Raw genomic sequence first — 18,760 nt, forward strand, 5'->3', positions numbered from 1 at the left:
AAAGGCACTGATTACGCGCTAAGTACCCTATTAACAGTAAAGGACTCGCCACGATGGCCGCCTCAGGTTTTAAAAAGTGTGAGTCATGCCGCGAAGCTATGCCAGCCTCTGATGGGCATAGTGAATGCATCCGCTGCTTGGGGGAATCACACGTTACCCAGAAGTGTTCTCACTGTGCTAAGCTCACAGCCAGGGCCAGGAAAGACAGAGAGATGAGGCTTAAAATGCTCTTGTTTGATAAGGCTCTCCAGCCAGAGTTGCCGGAGAAGCCTCACCCAGAAGGGCCCTCTGGGTTGCATAAGAGGAAGGCAGCCTCTCTGACCCCCTCGGTGCAGAAAAGGAGGAAACTCTCCCCAGCTCAATCTTTGCCGGCGAGTTCAGCGAGCAGGACAAGCGGCACGCAGAGCCCCCAGCCGCGAGCTCAGGGAAGCGGCGGCATGGCAGCGCACGTGTCAGAGGCTGAGCCTCCGATTACGCAAGAGCCGGCACACAGGGCGCCGAGAGCGCCAGTGAGGCAAGCGCCAGAATCGGCGGCACCTCCGCAGGCGGCACTGGCCCCCATGGCACCAACGGCGCAGTGACACCAGGCACAGAGCCCGCAGGCGCCGGAGGAAACTACCCGTGCGGCACCGCAGCTGAGTGTGCCGAGCGCGGCGCCGACAGTGGGGCCGAGATCCCCGGCACAGGAGGGTGCGGTGCCGGCCTCGCAGGGGAGGGGCAAGGCTAAAGCAAAAACCCGGCACCGCAGCGCATCTCTGGACAGGGCTGCGCTGCCTTTAGCAGCAAGCCCTCCCCCCGTGATACACACGCCGCACCGAAGGCCTGTGACTCCACCGGCTTATCCAGAACCTCCCTCTTCGTTCCTCCAACCAATGTCACCGTGGCTTGGGCCACCTTCACCATTTCTGGGAATGGATCCCCTGGAGTACTGTCACAAGCCAGTTTCCCCTCTATCTGTGTTGTCGCGGAGGTCTCACTCTCCCAGACATCGGGGGTACACTCTCCGTGCGTGGTCCAGGTCTCCATCCCCGGGCCCTTGCCCATGCTGCTGTGGTCATCCTCATCATGCTGAACACAGACACTGCAGGCCTACATCCAGGGGCAGGTCCCCCCCTGCTGCTCAATACCCCCATGTACACTCTCGATCTGGGACGGAAACACAGTTGTCTCAAGGGGAGTTAGTTTTAGAACCCCAGGACTTTCCTTCACAGTCCTCCAGGGAGCAAGTGTATCATTGACCACAGGAGCCTGAGAGTTTGAGGGAGTTCCTTTTTAGTCACCCACAACTGAATTCTTTGGTGGTCAAATCGTCCCAGCAGAGGTCGAAGGCCTCTCAGTACAAATCGGGGGGATCGGACAAAGATGCTAAGAAGCTAGAGCTGTTTGGTAGGAAGGTATATTCCTCCTCTACCCTGCTATTGAGAATGGCAAATTACGCGGCACACCTAGCAAACCACAACTTTGATAATTACTCCAGGCTTACTCCCCTTATGGATTCACTCCTGGAAGACAAGAAGCCAGTGTTAAAGGCGATTGTTCAAGAGGGCTACGCAGCATCACGGATGGGAGTACAGATTGCCCTGGACGTGGCGGACACGGCGTCACGTTCAGCAGCTACAGCAGTGGTCATGCGTAGAGAATCCTGGCTCCAGTCGTCTGGTGTCCCCAGAGACCTGCAGGCGAAGATCATGGATCTTCCCTTTGATACACAAAAGCTATTTGCAGACTCCACCAACTCGGTCTTCCATTCCAGTAAGGACTCGAGAGCCACACTTAGAACCTTGGGCATTTATATTCCCCCATACAGGAAGAAAAAATTCTACCCTCAGCAAAGACGCTACGCTTATCAACCACAGTGTGCTCAATATCAACGAGGCTACGACCAGGGGCGCCATCAACAGCAGCAGCAGTACAGAACTCCCCAACGACATTCTCAACAAAGCTGTACGCCTTCAGGGCAGGCCCAAAGGCAACAAGTTTGACGGGTATGTCAGGGGCTGCACTATCAATACCATCGCTCAATGCCACTCTAATCTCATGTTCCATCATCTCCTCAGACCGTTCCACTCCCAATGGCAAAAGATCACCACAGACAAATGGGTGCTAGAGATCATAGCCATGGGTTACACGATCCCCTTCCAGTCACTCCCACCGACGAAGCCTCCTGCCAGGCCTTACCTCAGAGACGCTGCCCATGAGGCAAGGATCAAGCAGGAGGTGGATCACCTTATGTTCATAGAGGCGGTGGAAAGAGTGCCGGAAAAATTCCAGGGGAAAGGTTTTTATTCATGCTACTTCCTCACAGAGAAGAAAACAGGAGGCTGGAGGCCCATCTTAGATCTTCGGGGCCTCAGCCGTTATTTGCGCAAGCAATGTTTTCGGATGATCACAGTTGCCTCTATACTCACGGCACTGGACGATGGAGACTGGTTTGCAGCCCTCGACTTACAAGATGCTTGCTTTCATATAACAATCCACCTGGCACACAGACGCTTCCTCCGCTTCACGGTTGGCAAGGAGCACTTCCAGTACAGGGTTCTTCTGTTCGGCCTTTCTTCGGCTCCCAGAGTCTTTACCAAAACCCTGGCAGTGGTGTCAGCCTACCTGCACAGACAGGGGGTGTTTATTTTCCCATATCTGGACGGCTGCCTGCTGAAGGGGGCCTCGAAGGCAGAGGTATTACGCATGATACGCGTCACAGTGGACACATTTTCTTCACTGGGCCTAGTTATCAACCTCGCAAAGTCAAAGACCGAACCCACACAAGATATAGAGTTCATAGGGGCATGCATAAACTCTTTCACAGGAAGAGTATACCTGCCCGACACCCGCTTCCGCGCCATCAGTGCGCTGGTGCACGTCATCACATACAGCCCCACGGTGCCGGTCTTAATGTGCCTACAGCTGTTGGGCCACATGGCGGCAGCGACGTTTGTGGTACAGAATGCCAGGTTACACATGCGAAGCCTGCAGCATTGGCTGGCGAGCGTTTACAAACTGGCATCCCATACTGTCCACAGGGTGGTGTCGCCCACGACAGAGGTGCGCAGATCCCTGGCGTGGTGGGAAAGTCCGAAGAATCTGCTAGTGGGGGTGCCCTTTCACCAAGCACAAATTTCTATTTTTCTGTCTACTGACGCCTCCCACATAGGATGGGGGAGCGCACATCGGCGACAAGGTGACGCAAGGGCTATGGTCCCCTGCGGAACAGAGACTGCACGTAAACATACTGGAGCTCAGAGCAGCGTTCAATGCCTGCAAACATTTTCAAGATTACCTGCCACGGCAAAGTAGTTGGGATCAATACCGACAATACCTCCACTGTGTTTTACATCAATCGACAAGGAGGAGCACTATCCCGTGCTCTATGTGCGGAAGCAGTCCGATTGTGGAACTGGTGCATCGCCAGCAACATAACGTTGAAAGCCTCATACTTGCCGGGTGCTCACAACGCAAAAGCAGATCAGCTAAGCAGGCGCTTCGCACTCACACACGAATGGCAGATCCGCTCCGATCTGCTATGGCGCATTTTTCGTACATGGGGGTTTCCCCAGATCGATCTGTTTGCCACCCAGTACAACAAGAAGTGTCCCCAATACTGCTCCAGGGCAGAAGTGGGACGGGGATCCCCGGGGGGATGCATTCATGATTTCATGGAGGGGCCCTCTACTTTACACATTTCCCCCCACAGTGCTTATCCACAAGGTTCTGCAGAAAGCCAGAAGGGACAGAGCTCGCATGATACTCATAGTCCCAAGTTGGGATCGGCAGCAATGGTTCCCTTGCTTCTGCGCATGTCGGACCGCCCACCACTTCCTCTACCGGTGGCGCCGGACTTACTCACGCAGGCTCAGGGGTCCATAGTGCACCTGCACGCTCAGGGTCTGCGTCTGCAAGCATGGTTAATCCATGGCTCAGCTCCTTAGAGAGCATGTGTACGGAGGTAGTACAAGTAGTCCTGGAATGTACCTGAAGGACCTCCACCAGGAGAACTTACAAGCAGAAATGGACTCGATTTACAGCCTGGTGTTCCCCCAAGCAGTTAGCTCCCCTTGACGTGCCTATACCTGTAATACTAGAATACTTATTGGACCTCAAAAGAGGCGAGCTTTCTCTATCCTCGCTAAAGGTCCACCTCGCTGCTATATCAGCCTTTTGGCATACAGAGGAAGGGCCCACTGTATTCGCCCATCCTATCGTCACAAGGTTCTTGAAGGGGCTGGTAAACCTGTACCCACCTCGGAAACTGCTTCCAGCATCGTGGAGTCTGGACTTGGTGCTCAGCATGCTATTGGGTCCACCTTTCGAACCATTAGCCACAGTTCCCCTCCGTCTCCTTACGATGAAAACAACCTTCCTCCTTGCGATTACGTCAGCCCGCAGGGTGAGCGAGCTTGCAGCAGTGATGGCAACGCCGCCCTGCACAGTATTCCCAAAGGAGGCGGTAACCTTAAGGTTGCACCCAGCCTTTGTTCCAAAAGTTTCTTCGGAGTTCCATCTTAACGAACCAATAGTTTTACCCTCGTTTTACCCGAAGCCTCACAGCTCCGGCGAGGAGGCACGCCTGCATCTCCTGGATGTGAGGAGGGCATTGGCCTTCTACATAGACAGAACTAAGTCCTTCCGGAAAACGGACAGGCTTCTAGTCTCTCTTGCTCCCAGGTCAAAAGGTGGAGGTCTCTCTTCACAGAGAATCTCAAAGCGCATTGTGTCCTGTATAAAAATGTGCTACGAGCTTCGAAAGACTCCTTTGCTGGCCCCGCCTAGGGGTCACTCCACCAGGGCGGTGGCGGTGTCAACAGCCTTCTTCAAGGGCATCGCGTTAAAAGAAGTCTGTAGAGTGGCGACCTTGTCATCCTACGACACCTTCGCCAAGCATTATGCCCTACATCGGGTATTCGAAGAGGATACCCGTCTGTGGACAGCAGTCCTCTCGGGTGCAAGCTGCACATGAACCGATTACTCACCTCCTTACTTGGGTTACTGCTCGGTAGTCACCTATTGTGGAGCACCCACGGGGACCACTTGAAGAAGAAAGAGAAGTTACTCACCTGTAGTAACTATGGTTCTTCAAGATGTGTCCCTGTGGGTGCTCCACCACCCGCCCATCCTCCCCGCTTCAGATCTCTCTCTGGTGTTTTTCAGGAGCATTCGAGGCGGTTGGTCAAGGAAATGGGGGGGACCGGATCGCGCACATGGCTGGGGGCATGCGGGGAGCGGCGCGCGCCGGCACATGCACGATCCAGGAGAAACTGCTGGAAGAATTCCGATCTTTGGCGCTGGGCGAGCCCAACACCTATTGTGGAGCACCCGCGGGGACACATCTTGAAGAATCATCATTACTACAGGTGAGTAACTTCTCTTTCCTGTTCACAATCACTTAACATAAGAATGGCCATACTGGGTCAGACCAAAGGTCCATCCAGCCCAGCATCCCATCTGCCGACGGTGGCCAATGCCAGGTGCCCCAGAGAAGGAGAACAGAAGACAATGATCAAGTGATTTATCTCCTGCCATCCATCTCCTGCCCTTGTTCTGAAGGCTAGGGCACCATACTTTATCCCTGGCTAATAGCCATTTATGGACCTAACCTGCAAAAATTTATCAAGCTCTTTTTTAAACCCTAATAGAGTCCTGGCCTTCACAGCCTCCTCGGGCAAGGAGTTCCACAGGTTGACTGCGCGCTGTGTGAAGAAAAATTTCCTTTTATTAGTTTTGAAGCTACTACCCATCAATTTCATTTGGTGTCCCCTAGTTCTTGTATTATGGGAAAAGGTAAATAATTTTTCTATATTCACTTTCTCCACACCATTCATGATTTTATATACCTCTATCATATCGCCCCTCAATCGCCTCTTTTCCAAACTGAAAAGCCCCAGTCTCTCTAGCCTCTCCCCATATGGGACCCGTTCCAAGCCCCTAATCATCTTAGTCGCCCTTTTCTGAACCTTTTCTAATGCCAATATATCTTTTTTGAGGTGAGGAGACCACATCTGCACGCAGTACTCAAGATGTGGGCGTACCATAGTTTTATATAGGGGAAGTATGATATCTTTTGTCTTATTATCGATCCCTTTTTTAATAATTCCTAACATCCTATTTGCCTTACTAACTGCCGCTGCACACTGCGTGGATGTCTTCAGAGAACTATCCACTATAACTCCAAGATCCCTTTCCTGATCTGTCGTAGCTAAATTTGACCCCATCACGTAGTACGTGTAATTTGGGTTATTTTTTCCAACATGCATTACCTTACACTTACCCACATTAAATTTCATTTGCCATTTTGCTGCCCAATCACTCAGTTTGCTGAGATCTTTTTGTAGTTCTTCACAATCTGTTTTGGTTTTGACTGTCCTGAACAACTTGGTGTCATCTGCAAACTTTGCCACCTCACTGCTTACCTCATTTTCTAGATCATTGATGAACAAGTTGAACAGGATCGGTCCCAGGACTGAACCCTGGGGAACACCACTAGTTACCCTCCTCCATTGTGAAAATTTACCATTTATTCCCACCCTTTGTTTTCTGTCTTTTAACCAATTCCCGATCCATGAAAGGATCTTTCCTCCTATCCCATGACTGCCTAATTTACATAAAAGCCTTTGGTGTGGGACCGTGTCAAAGGCTTTCTGGAAATCTAGGTATATTATGTCCACTGGGTGCCCCTTGTCCGCATGTTTATTAACCCCTTCAAAGAATTCTAATAGATTAGTTAGACACGACTTCCCTCTGCAGAAACCATGCTGACTTTTGCCCAACAATTCGTGCTCTTCTACGTGCCTTGCAATTTTATTCTTTACTAGTGATTCTACTAATTTGCCTGGTACTGATGTTAAACTTATCGCTCTGTAATTGCCAGGGTCTCCTCTAGAGCCTTTTTTAAATATTGGCGTTATATTGGCCGTCTTCCAGTCATTTGGTATCAAAGTGGATTTAAAGGATAGGTTACAAACACTGTTAATAACACTTTGGTCTGAAGAGTCTCTGAAATTACAGTGTTCACTTCCAAATTACACTGTACAGTGTTCTACACATACCAAGTCCAACTGCAGCCCCACCTTGCCTTCTTGCTGAAAGTACTTCTGTTCCACAATAGTCAGACTATATTCCAGTTGGTATTCTTCTGAAGTCTCATAAATCCATCAAGGAATATTGGCTACATACTCTGGCTGTTAGACAGGCGTTGGCTGAGAGGACTGAGCCCCTGTGTAGTTCAGCATGCCTCTCCGTCCTCTTAGCAGACAAGATGAAAGACCAGCTGATTTCTGCCCAGAGGATCTCCTCCAGGATAACTGTCTGCATCAGACTGTTCTGTGAGCAACGTGGGGTGTCACTCCCAGCTACTGTGACTGCTCATTCCACCAGAGCACATGCTTCATCAGCAGCCTTCCTTGTGCAGGTACCGGTACAGGATATCTGCAGTGATGCAACCTAGTCTTTTGGTCCATCCTTTCATGTCCCATTACACCATTGTCCAGTAGGCCGGCCCATGATGATTTAGACTTTGGCAGAGCAGTGTTACAGGCCACAAGACTGTGAACTCTAAGCCCACATTTAGGGATGCTGGTTGTGAGTCAGCTAACATGGAAGCAAGCTCGCAAAGAAGAAACAAAAGGTGCCTTACCTTTTAAAACTATTGTTCTTCAAGTTATGTTGCACATGTCCATTCCATGGCCCACCTTCTTCCCCTGCCGTTGCAGTTGGTGTCAAGGAGGATCTGAGCGTGTGCAGGGCCAGCAGTGCTTCATATGCTGGTGCATGAGCATGGCAGTCCAGAGGGTTTTATTTTTCACTGTCCTGTACTTCTCAACTATCTTCTAAGAGGGTTATCCCTTTTTAAGTTCCTGGCATGGTGATCTGTTGCAGTAATTACAATAGTGAAAACAAAGCCCAGTGTGTTCTCTAATAACTGAAGTTTAAGTGTATTGGTGCCACACTTCCACATTTGCCCTTCTTCCATTACCAATAGTTTTTGGAGTTCCTGTCTTCAGGCAAAAAATGGCGAAGGTTAGGATTGCTTTCTCTTTGGGTCTTTGCCAATATAGTAAATAACTGATACAGGTGATCATTCTTTTAGATCTACTTTTTAAAAGTTCCGAGTTTGTGCAGATTGGTAGACCTCTTAATGAGAGGTGGTTTTCTGTGAAAACAATATATTTTGGACAGATTCTGTTAGGAGAGCAAGCAGTCTTTGCATCAAAACCTACAACGTTAACATGGTCTACATTTCCTGTTTTTCCTGATTTTTAAACTTTTTCTTCAGTTAAAAAAGGGTTTCTTTGGTGCACAGATGCTACAATTTTGAATACTGTATAAAAGCCCAAAAGAATGGATGATGATGGTATCAAGGAAATGAAGAGAGTCAGTTAACATTTATAAAATAAATGCAAAACTGAGCGTCTCCTATGGATTGAATAAATAAGGCTACCAGGAAGAGAAGGCAGGAAAATAAATAAATAAAAACCTATTGACCTAAAGAGCAATTCCAGTACTTGCTACTAGGAAGATTAAAATGGTAATAAGCTTTACAAGGTTAGTCTCATTATACCATGCTGATTAGTTGACTCTAATATTTCACTTCCTTCTTGAAATACTTCATTAGGTATTTAATAGTGCTACATAATTGTTTAATTCACCAATACGATCATGTATCATTAATCAGTAACATTAGTTATGTAGAGCTGCAACTTCTTGTTCAAGATTAGATTGGTATTAGAAGTTTTCTTACATTTTCAAATATAACTATTTATCTTTTTTATTTTGCAGACATTTGTGAATGATGTAAGGATTCCCGAACAGACATATATTACTCTGAAGCTTGAAGATAAATTGAGATTTGGCTATGATATCCTTGTTATATAAATGTACACCTATTTGCAATTCATTTTTCTTGTAAAAGTATTTTAGTTTAACTGATCAGAAAGTCGGCTGATTTGCATGTTTTTCATATTTTGTAATATTCATTAGGCATAAATCTGCAACATATATTGCTCATCTCGTTAAGAAACTGTAAATTGGTGAGAGCCTGTACTTTTAAAAATATTATTCCCAGTGGCAAATAAAGAGTGGACTAAGGCAGGTTCTCTGAGAAACAAGGACAGTCAGAGTTTTAGACCAGTGTTTCTTACTTTTTGAGACCAGGGACCAGCAAACAATAATATTTTTAATGTGGAACACCTGTGAATATTTTCATCAAAATTTGATATTAGACAAAAACAAAAAACAAACCAGCAACATGTACAGGAAAAACAAAAGGAAGTAATTTAGTCAGGTATCATAGGAATGAAGACATAACATTTTGCCCAGTTATCATCATGAATTGGTAGTTTATGGTAAAACTTTGAATTATTTTTCCAAATGCTCACAGCATACCTGCCAGTTGTTCACGGGACACCAGTGTTCTGCAGAATATAGTTTACGAAACACTGCTTTAGACAGCAGACTGTTGCTGAATGTTACAAGTTCCCTCTAGTATGAGATATTAGCGGTGCTGCTGAAAGTGCCCTTACCATCTTAAGGTTCTGTGAATTAAATTAAATATTAGTGAACAATAGCAGTACCATAGAGAAGATGAAGAATCAATAGTGACCAGCCATACGTGCACATTGAGGAAGGCAACATTGGTTACTTAGTGAATGTTGATAAATACCTTGTAACTGGCACAATATTTCACCTAAATATTTCAAACACTAATTCAAAGAGAAATGTGAACTTTATTTGTTCTGGTTCTGTTCAGTGTTTCTGGTGAAGTGTCGTAAAGAAATTAGAACATGATCAACTGAACCTCAATGAAAAATTAACTTCTCCCGCACTGAGTTGAACAAAATTTCCTATCTGTATATGTTATCCCTCAGGAGGGAGATGAACAACAAGTCTTACGTGTGGTAAAAGTGAGTTTAAGCAATGTGAAACATACACCCAGAAATATCTTCATTGTAAGTCGGTTTGGTGGGCTAATGATTTTCCACTTTGTATAGTGAAATAACCATGTCCTTTGTCATCTCCATGTGTCACAACATCGTATGTGAGGTCATAAGTAACGTCTTCCAAAGCTACATTATGTGTTTGTTACGTGCCTTCTTGGGATTTCCAGTGTTTCCTGGACCTGTGCAAAAAGATAGGAACGTTAGAGGAGCCATGTTGCCTTTTCTGCTAGAAATACAAAGGTAACAACTATCAGGTCTATTTAATCTAGCAATGGATCTTCCAGTGTCTGTCTCACAGAGAATGTCTGCATGGCGGGGGGGGGGGAGGGGGAAGAGAGGAGGAGGAGGGAAAGTCCTTCAACCAGGACAAAACAACTTCAAACTGGACACATTAATGAAATAATTACTGTCACTCTCATGGACCTCAAAGTGAAGTTAACAAAGAGCTTTTCTTCTTGACTGGTAGAAAGTCAGAGTTAAATAACTGAAACATTACCTAAAATTCCTTCAGGAGTGCCTTTGTTCACTGTCATCCATTGGTTGTATGCCTAATACATAAACTCTTCATATCAGGGACTTGCCAGCTTGTTATTACTGTATTTAAAAGGTACATAATATCGCTGTTGTACATATTGTACTGTATGTATTACAAGTAATACATCTGTTTAATTTGAAAATTCTTCATATTTCATTACATGCTAATCAGAAGCGTAAAATATTCTTAAAACAGATGTTAATATGATACTACACTGTAGTATCTTCTGCATCTTTTAAATCTGATGAAACTGTCAGGTTTTGTCAGAGCTTTTGTAAGTAAGAAAAGTAAGAACTGAGCAAATGTCTGATATTCTTTTTTCTTGGTGTTTTCGTCCTATTAATTTATATTTAATTTTAAAGAAAAATCTCATTTTTTTGCTGTATCTTATCTTAAAATAAGATTATTTCTGTCTCCAGTTTAAATTTTTCTGGAGCTGTAAAACTTTTCAAGTTGTTTTCCTTATCATTTCATACATACTAATCTTTTTACTGTAGTCAGAGGTGAAATGAGGGTCCCTGAAGAAGCTCTTAAGGTAATCATATGCAGTCACTACTGTCTTAGTTTGTGTTATCTGCACCTCTGTCCTCCTCTACTGACGCTGAGCCTTCTCGGAGGCACCTACTTAAGGTTTCAGGATTCCTAGCAGTCACCTTTCCCATGTGGAGACCAGTCACTCTTCAGGATAGATTTAGTTTTGTAGTCCCTCTGCATCTTACTGTGGTTTCCCCAGAAGGTTTGACTGTAGTCCAGCACCTGTGGTTACTCTTTCTTGGGGTGGGGGCGGTGGGCGAAGCTAGACTACAGGGCTATGTCTAGACTACAAAGATTTGTTGGCAGAAAAGTCTGTGTTGGAAGGTATCTTGCGACAAAACTTTTGTCAATAGATTGCATCCAGACCTCTGTCAACAGAGAGCAGACAAACTCCCTGGCTGCTCTATTGGCAAAACAGCCACCTGGAACCACAGCAGGCAGGGTTGTACTGTGCCCTGGAGGGCTTTTTTTTGTTCAACAGAAGCTGCCCCCTCTCCGAACGTCCAGACTAATGTTTTGATCACAGATCTGTCAACAGCAATGTTTTTCCTCATGGTGAGCGGCATATAGCTGTCAACAAAAGTGTCCACAACACCCAAAAGATCTTCATATGTGCTCTAAACTTACTAAAAGTCACACCATCTTCAGCATTTGACTCTGAAAGGTTTCAGTCTTTGAAATTCCTCTAGCATGTTTCCTCTCCTGTTTTACAACTTCATGTCATGTTACAGATCAAGATCAAAAACAACCTTGGACAATGTAGCTTTTCATTTATAAAATTTGAACATCTGATTAACATCCCAGGAAACCAACTCGCCAAGCCAGGGTGCTGTAAATACATTCAACAGCTATTTTTGCAAAAGCTCATACCTATCTAGCACGTTTCAGTGGAATAGTCTTTTGAAGTCCCATTCCTTCCCAGAGATCTCTGATCTTTAGTCTGCACTTCACTCGATAGATGTAACTATATTTTATGTGGTTTGTTTTAGTTCTGAAATCTTTTTCTTGTTTCTTAAATTTTATGTAGCATGAAAAATTTACAAGTCAACTCCAGTTATCCCAAAAATCCTCAGAGGCCGAAGGATCAAAACCAGTCAGCTCCACAAGTGTAGAGCCAAAGGTACCTGATGCCACAGGTGAAGTGCATCACAAAGTTACAGAAGCACTGAAGTCTGAAGAAAAATCTATGGGTGAGATAAAATTTTATAGCAATGCATTGTTTGTATAGAAGAAGGCAATTTTTCTCTTTCCTCAGATATTTTGGAAAATACAGTAAACATGCTGCAGAAATTATTTTTAAATTATATTACAGTAAAAGTCCTTTAATCTGGTACATCCGGGACTGGACAGGTGCCATGTTACCAAATTTTCTGGACTATTGGACATCACCACCCTTGCGATCCTGCAACTTCACTGCCCTGCGCCCAGCTGCAGCTTATCACCCCTGTGTGTCCCCAGCTTCTTCACCACCCCCTCACTCCTCTTGCGTCATTGGGTGACCATCTGTCCCATATTGGTCGGGATGGTCCCGTATTTGGGATGCCAAAAAGGCGTCCTTACTTATTTTTTTAAAAGGGACGAAATGTCCTGTATTCAGGCCCATAGGGCTGGGAGTGGGGGCACCCCTGGCTGCCACTTCTCTGGAGCTCCTGGCAGGCAGTGCCTGTGGCTGCTGCTTCCCCGGGGCCCAGAGTGCTCACGGCTGCCACTTCCTTGGGGTCTGGAGCTCCTGCAGCTGCTGCTTCCCCAGGGCTCAGAGCCCCAGAGAGCCCACTGCTGCTGCTTCCCTGGGGCTCAGGGCCCAGAGTGTCTATGGCTGCCACTTCCTCAAGATCTGCAGCGCCTGCGACTGCTGTTTCCCTTGGGCTTGGAGTCCAGAGCACCCACTGCTGACACCCCCTAATCCACCCCAGGATTAACACCCCTTCCCCCCACGGCCCCAACCCACCACCCAAGCCCCCAATTTACTTGAATTTCGAGGCATGCTTATCTCAGGGGATTTCTGTATGCCAGAACATCAAATTTTGCCAGATTATCTCCATAAATGGGACTATTTTTGCAACATGCTGGACCATCAGAGGCTGGATTAAAGGAGTTTTACTGCACACTCATCCCTCATTAAATGAGAACTTTATTTATGAGTACTTGCTTAAATGAGGGACACACATACCTACCTTAGCTCACTCGATGAGTGAACACCCCCCCACCCCGCAGCTCCAACCCCCCCATAGTCTGACCCCGCCCTGCAGCCCTGACCCCGTCGCTGGCCCCGCAGCTCCAACCTGCTGCAGCCTGACCCCCACCAGCCCCACTACCCCAAATCGTGGCAGCTTGACTGCCCCGCCTGCTCTGTGGCCCCAAACCTCGGTGACCTGAACACCCCGCAGCCTGACCTCCCCTCCCCCCCGCACCAATCTTACGCACCCCCAAACTTCTACTGCCTTAACTGCCCCGCTGGCCCCGCAGACCTAAAGCACCGCAGCCGTAACCCCCTGCCAGCCCCACACCCCTAAACCGCTGCAACCTGAACCCCCCTGCCCATCTGCCTCCCCCCCACACCCCACGGACCCAACCCACCAACAGATTTTAATCCTTCCTCCCACTCATGGCCCCAAACTGCCTACAGCACCACCTGCTGCCACTCCTTCCCTGAGTTAGGAGCACTAGGAACCAGTCAGAGACTTTTACATGCATTTTAATGGTAATTTAATGTGTCTCTCATGAGTTTTCACCTACGAGCAGAAAGGTGGGAACGAATCGCCCCGGTATAGCAAGGGATGAGTGAGTGTGTGTGTGTGTGTGTGTGTGTGTGTGTGTGTGTGTGTATATATATATAAAATTATATATAACATAATTATATGTTATAATATGTATTATATTATATTTTAAAGGATTAATAATAACCCTCTGATTTTCTTATGTGAGCTTTTTGCTCAGTATTTCCTGAATTTCAAGATCTGTCCTTGAACGGAGCCATCATAGCCAGTGCAAACTTCTGTGACCATTTATTGTCATACTTTATTACATCTATTCACTAATGAAACTGTTCAGTTAATGTTGATATTTTCCTTAATCTTTTATTCTTGTTCATTCTGTTTTGTTGTATTTTTCTGTAATATTTGTCTATTTAAGTATCTTATAGCATAATTTATTACGTTTTCTGTCTATTTTTATATTATTTATATCTGTAGCACTTTAGGATCCTGATAATGGATCAGGACAGTACTGTGCTAGGCACGGTGCAAATATAAAAGACCACAACACTCTGTCGCAGAGGACATACACTCACCAGAGAGGTAGGAGATGTGAATTCAAGCCTTCTCTCTGCTTGATTTAGAAGAGGAATTTGAACCCACATCTCTTAGCTCTCAAGTGAGCGCTTGAATTTTTTTGCAATTTTTTTTTTTTTTTGTGTCCTCTGTATTTATAAATGTCCGTCTGTATTGGAAGTGTAATTGAGCTGATGAAGTGGATCTGTCATGCAAAAGCTCATCACGAAAGAAATCATTTTGTTAGTCTTTAAAGTGGTACTTTTCTCCTGCTTTGGTTTGTTGAAGTACAGACTAACAGGGCTACCTCTCTGAGACTATAGACTTGTTCATCTTCTTTCTTGTTGTCTCTCCCCAGCCCACAGTGTTTATAAAGTAGGAAGAATTCAAATACGAGCAATTAAGAGCAGACAATCTTATAGCTTGGTGGTTAGGGTACTTATCTGCTAGAAGAATGGCCTGAGTTCCTATCCTTGCTGCTATGACTATTCATGTCGTACAAAATGGAATATATGGAACAGGAGAGACTGAGAATAATCCACCCCAGAATAGCTTACAATTTGGTGGTTAGGTTGCTAGCTTTGGAGGGAAAGATTCTAACTGAGGTAACAAAGGGTAGGCATAAATGGTAAATTTTCTGAATGGAGAGGGGTAACTAATGGTGTTCCCCAAGGGTCAGTCCTACAACCAATCCTGTTCAATTTATCCATAACTGATCTGGAGAAGGGGGTGAACAGTGTGGTGGCAAAGTTTGCAGATGACACTAAACTGTTCAAAATAGTCAAGATGGTGGCAGACTGTGAAGAACTTCAAAAATATCTCATCAAATTGAGCAACAAAATGGCAAATGAAATTTAATGTGGATAAATGTAAGGTAATGCACGTTGGAAAAAATAACCCAAACTATACTTACAATATGATGGGGACTAATTTGGCTATATCTAATCAGGAAAGTGATCTTGGAGTTAATGTGGAGAGTTCCTTGAAAACATCCACACTGTATGCAGAGGCAGTCAAAAAGACACATCAGATGTTAGGTATTATTAAAAAAAGGATAGAAAATAAGACAAGGAGTATCTTACTACCCCTGTATAAATCTATGGCATGCCCACATCTTGAATACTGTGTGCAGATGTGGAAAAGTTTCAGAAAAGGGCAACTAAAATGATTAGGGGCTTGGAATAGGTCCTGTATGAGGAGTAGCTAAAAAGATTGGGACTTTGCAGTTTAGAAAAGAGGAGACGGGAGGGGGACATGATAGAGGTATATAAAATTATGAGAGGTGTGGAGAGGGTGAATAAGGAGAAGTTATTTAATTGCGCCCATAATACAAGACTAGAGGACACCAAATGAAATTAATTGGTAGCAGGTTTAAAACGAATAAAAGAAAGTTCTTCTTCGCTCGGTTCATAGTTAACCAGTGGCACTCCTTGCCAGAGGAGACAGTGAAGGCCAGGACTATAACAGAATTTAAGAAAGAGCTAGATAAATTCATGGAGGTTAAGTCTATAAAAGGCTGTTAGCCAAGGTTAGCAATGCTGTCCCTGGCCTCTGATTGTCAGAGGCTGGAGGTGGATGGCAGGAGACAAATTGCTTGATCGTTGTCTTTGGTCCACCCCTTCTGGGGCACCTGCCACTGGCCACTATCGGCAGACAGGCTACTGGGCTGGATGGACCTTTGGTCTCACCCAGTATGTCCATTCTTATGTTCTTAACTGTTCTAGAGTGGGAATTCAAATCTGTGTTTCTCCTCTCCCAAGCAAGTGTCCTAGCCATTGGGCTAACGGGGGACACACATTCTCTTGTTCCTATCTGAAGCACTTTGAAAGGTACTGTCATTTTATCAAATAAACAATTTGAAAGATTTTGCTAAGCTATCTACTCAGAAGTGTATTGAGGGATTGATTTTTCTGTTCAGTCACTTCTCACATCTTTTGTTGTAATTCATGCAGTTAAATACACTAAAAGTCACTCCATTCTTTATTGCTTTGAAAAAAAAAACCCGTCAGTTTCCTCTAATGTGGGAGAACGATGTTCTGGAAGAAAAATAGGTAGCTATATGGGTATTTTAAATTGCATTACACATTGTGAAGCAGCTATCCATTTATTTGTGGGTGAAAAAGAACCCTTTGAAAACTGTTGAATAAGCAAATATTTGATGACAAAGCTGAAGTTCACAAAGTCTTTATTTCCAAATATTGTCAAAATATGCAATACAATACCAACAAAAATGTCTGATAAAATGGTAGCAATTTGGGGATTCAGAAAAGGAAACAGCAGGTTTTACAATTAAGAGCATATATACCCAGTCACTGAGGTTTCTGGTAATGGAAAACGCTTTGAAATAAGTTAAGATATATTCAGTTAGAACATCTGTGCAATATTAAAATAGCTAAATCTTGGGAGGGTACAATATTGTTTTGAGAAATGTGAACTGATGTTAATATGGAGAGCAAGTCAGAGCACAACTGCCTGTATAGTCATGGAGGTGGAATAACTTCCATATCTAATTTCTTTTTTTAACCCTTTCCTATTCAGATACTTGACTGTATATAGTATAAGTAAATAATGAAATTGGGAGAGAAGGGAGGGAGCTGATAACTACATTTCTTTTTCAGTTAAATATAGCTTTAAAAATAGCATAGGTGAACTAAGAGTTGTATGTTTGTCTGTACATTTTGGTGTTATTTAGTAACTCATCTATTTGAAACCTTGGCAGCATTTCAAAATTTGATCAGATTTCCACAGTGAAAGGTCAGTGTGGGTAAAATAATCATTTCACAGAGCTGGTAGCAGTAGTTTTTGATCATTGCTGATAGTGAGATGATTTGTTGTTTAAATGAAAGCAGAAAATAATATTTAAAAATACTATGTGTTAGCAGCAAGATGTAAGTCACTTGTGTTTGCATAAATGCCTAACCAAGCAATTTTGGTCAGTTCATTAGTAAGCTTTTATATTTAGCATGCAGGTCATTTAAATAGGTTTTGTATATGAGGAAACACAAGAAATCAAATTATTTTAACTTTCAACAGACAAGATCCATGAAAGTTGCTCTTACCACTTGTATCTAAATATCTTATGTAAAGTAGAAGGTAAAGTAATTTCTTTGGCTTTGGAATATTTTATAGATCTTTCTGCCATGCCTCGTGGTACACCTTTGTATGGCCAGCCATCCTGGTGGGGTGAGGATGAGGCTGATGAAGAAAATGGTTGTAACCAAGATGACAAACATGAAGAAAAAATGCATGAAACAGGAGCTTCAGGTGAGACTTTTCAGAAAACATTTCAGTTTGTAGTATCTTTCTTGCTCTTTAGTGAGTAAGTAGCTCATAAAATGTGAGACCCCCACAAATGTATATAAGAAAAAATAACTATTTCTCAATAATTAATTACTAATTTATCATTTTTTGTTGTTTCATCACTGATAAATACTATTGCTTCAGTAATATCTGAACTTTATGCTGTAGAGTTGCCTTTCTCTATTGACCTTCTATTGTTGTCACTGTTTTATGACAGTTAGGTATGCCAAAGTTTTTCATCTTGTTGGATTCTGTGGCTGAAATCTTGGCCCTATTGAAATCCAGTGGCAAAAACACCCGTTAATGATACAGTAGGGTAGGAAGAGTTGTTCTCCAAATATTTGATAAAGTTGTGCTAAAATGAATTAAAAGAATGTATATATATGTTGGAGACTGACTGCTTAAATTTCTCAGCTTCACTCTGTTAAGTACAGACTCCAGATACAGATTTAATTATTTAATTCCATGAAATGTCAAACATACATTTAATCCAAGTTATAGTAAATGAGATTTTGTTAATCATCCAGATTTCTAGATTGCTAACAGTTATTCATTAATAAAAGCTAGGATAAGTTTGTCTTGTAAAAAAAGTTAGTAAATAATAATTCAATAATAATAACAGAACTGTATTTTTTCTGAGTTGTAGTCTTGGAGGAAACAGACCATACAATAAACTCATCAGAGCTTGTTACCTAGATCATTTTGCACACAGTACAGTAGTTTACTAATAGATATACAGAATAAAGTCATTCTTCTAAACTGTGTGTCATTTGGTGTAATTAAAATTAAGCATTTTCATTGACACTGTCTCCAAATTAATGTATCTTACTGTGAAAATAAGTGTGTTTTTGTTTTTTGTTTTGTTTTGTTTTGATGTGTGGATACCTGCAGTACAAGAGTGCTTCTGGCTGCATTTTGTCCTACTGTAATTGCTTAATGTTTTGTCAGCATTATTGTTATTCCATATTTATGGGGAAAGTTTGCTTGTACTGATTCATACATAGTATGTATACGTAAAACTTTCTGTTTCTACTAGTCATCCTGTTAAAAATTAGTTTGCGTTTGTGTCAAGTATATGGCCGAAACTTACTAACTTGGGTACCTACAGTTATGATCCTAAATCCATCCTAATGGCGTTTAAATAAAAGTGGACTCACTTTGGACAGTGCTGAGCACCCACAAATTGTATTTAA

The 18,760-nt window shown here is 43.8% G+C and overlaps 1 protein-coding gene across 7 annotated transcripts in view; it reads left to right on the forward strand.

The window, feature by feature from the left end:
* The window catches only part of CEP170 (centrosomal protein 170), a 183,480-nt gene that overhangs the window by 75,425 nt on the left and 89,295 nt on the right, over positions 1–18,760 (forward strand). For all 7 annotated transcript variants that reach the window (XM_074990081.1, XM_074990082.1, XM_074990083.1 and 4 more), the window contains exons 4-7: positions 8,770–8,848; positions 10,941–10,999; positions 12,026–12,188; positions 17,397–17,531. In XM_074990081.1, coding sequence (XP_074846182.1) covers positions 8,770–8,848; positions 10,941–10,999; positions 12,026–12,188; positions 17,397–17,531 — 436 coding nt within the window. The remainder of the gene's footprint in view (positions 1–8,769; positions 8,849–10,940; positions 11,000–12,025; positions 12,189–17,396; positions 17,532–18,760) is intronic.

Source organism: Carettochelys insculpta, chromosome 3 (assembly GCF_033958435.1).
Source record: "Carettochelys insculpta isolate YL-2023 chromosome 3, ASM3395843v1, whole genome shotgun sequence".
NCBI lineage: Eukaryota > Metazoa > Chordata > Testudines > Carettochelyidae > Carettochelys > Carettochelys insculpta.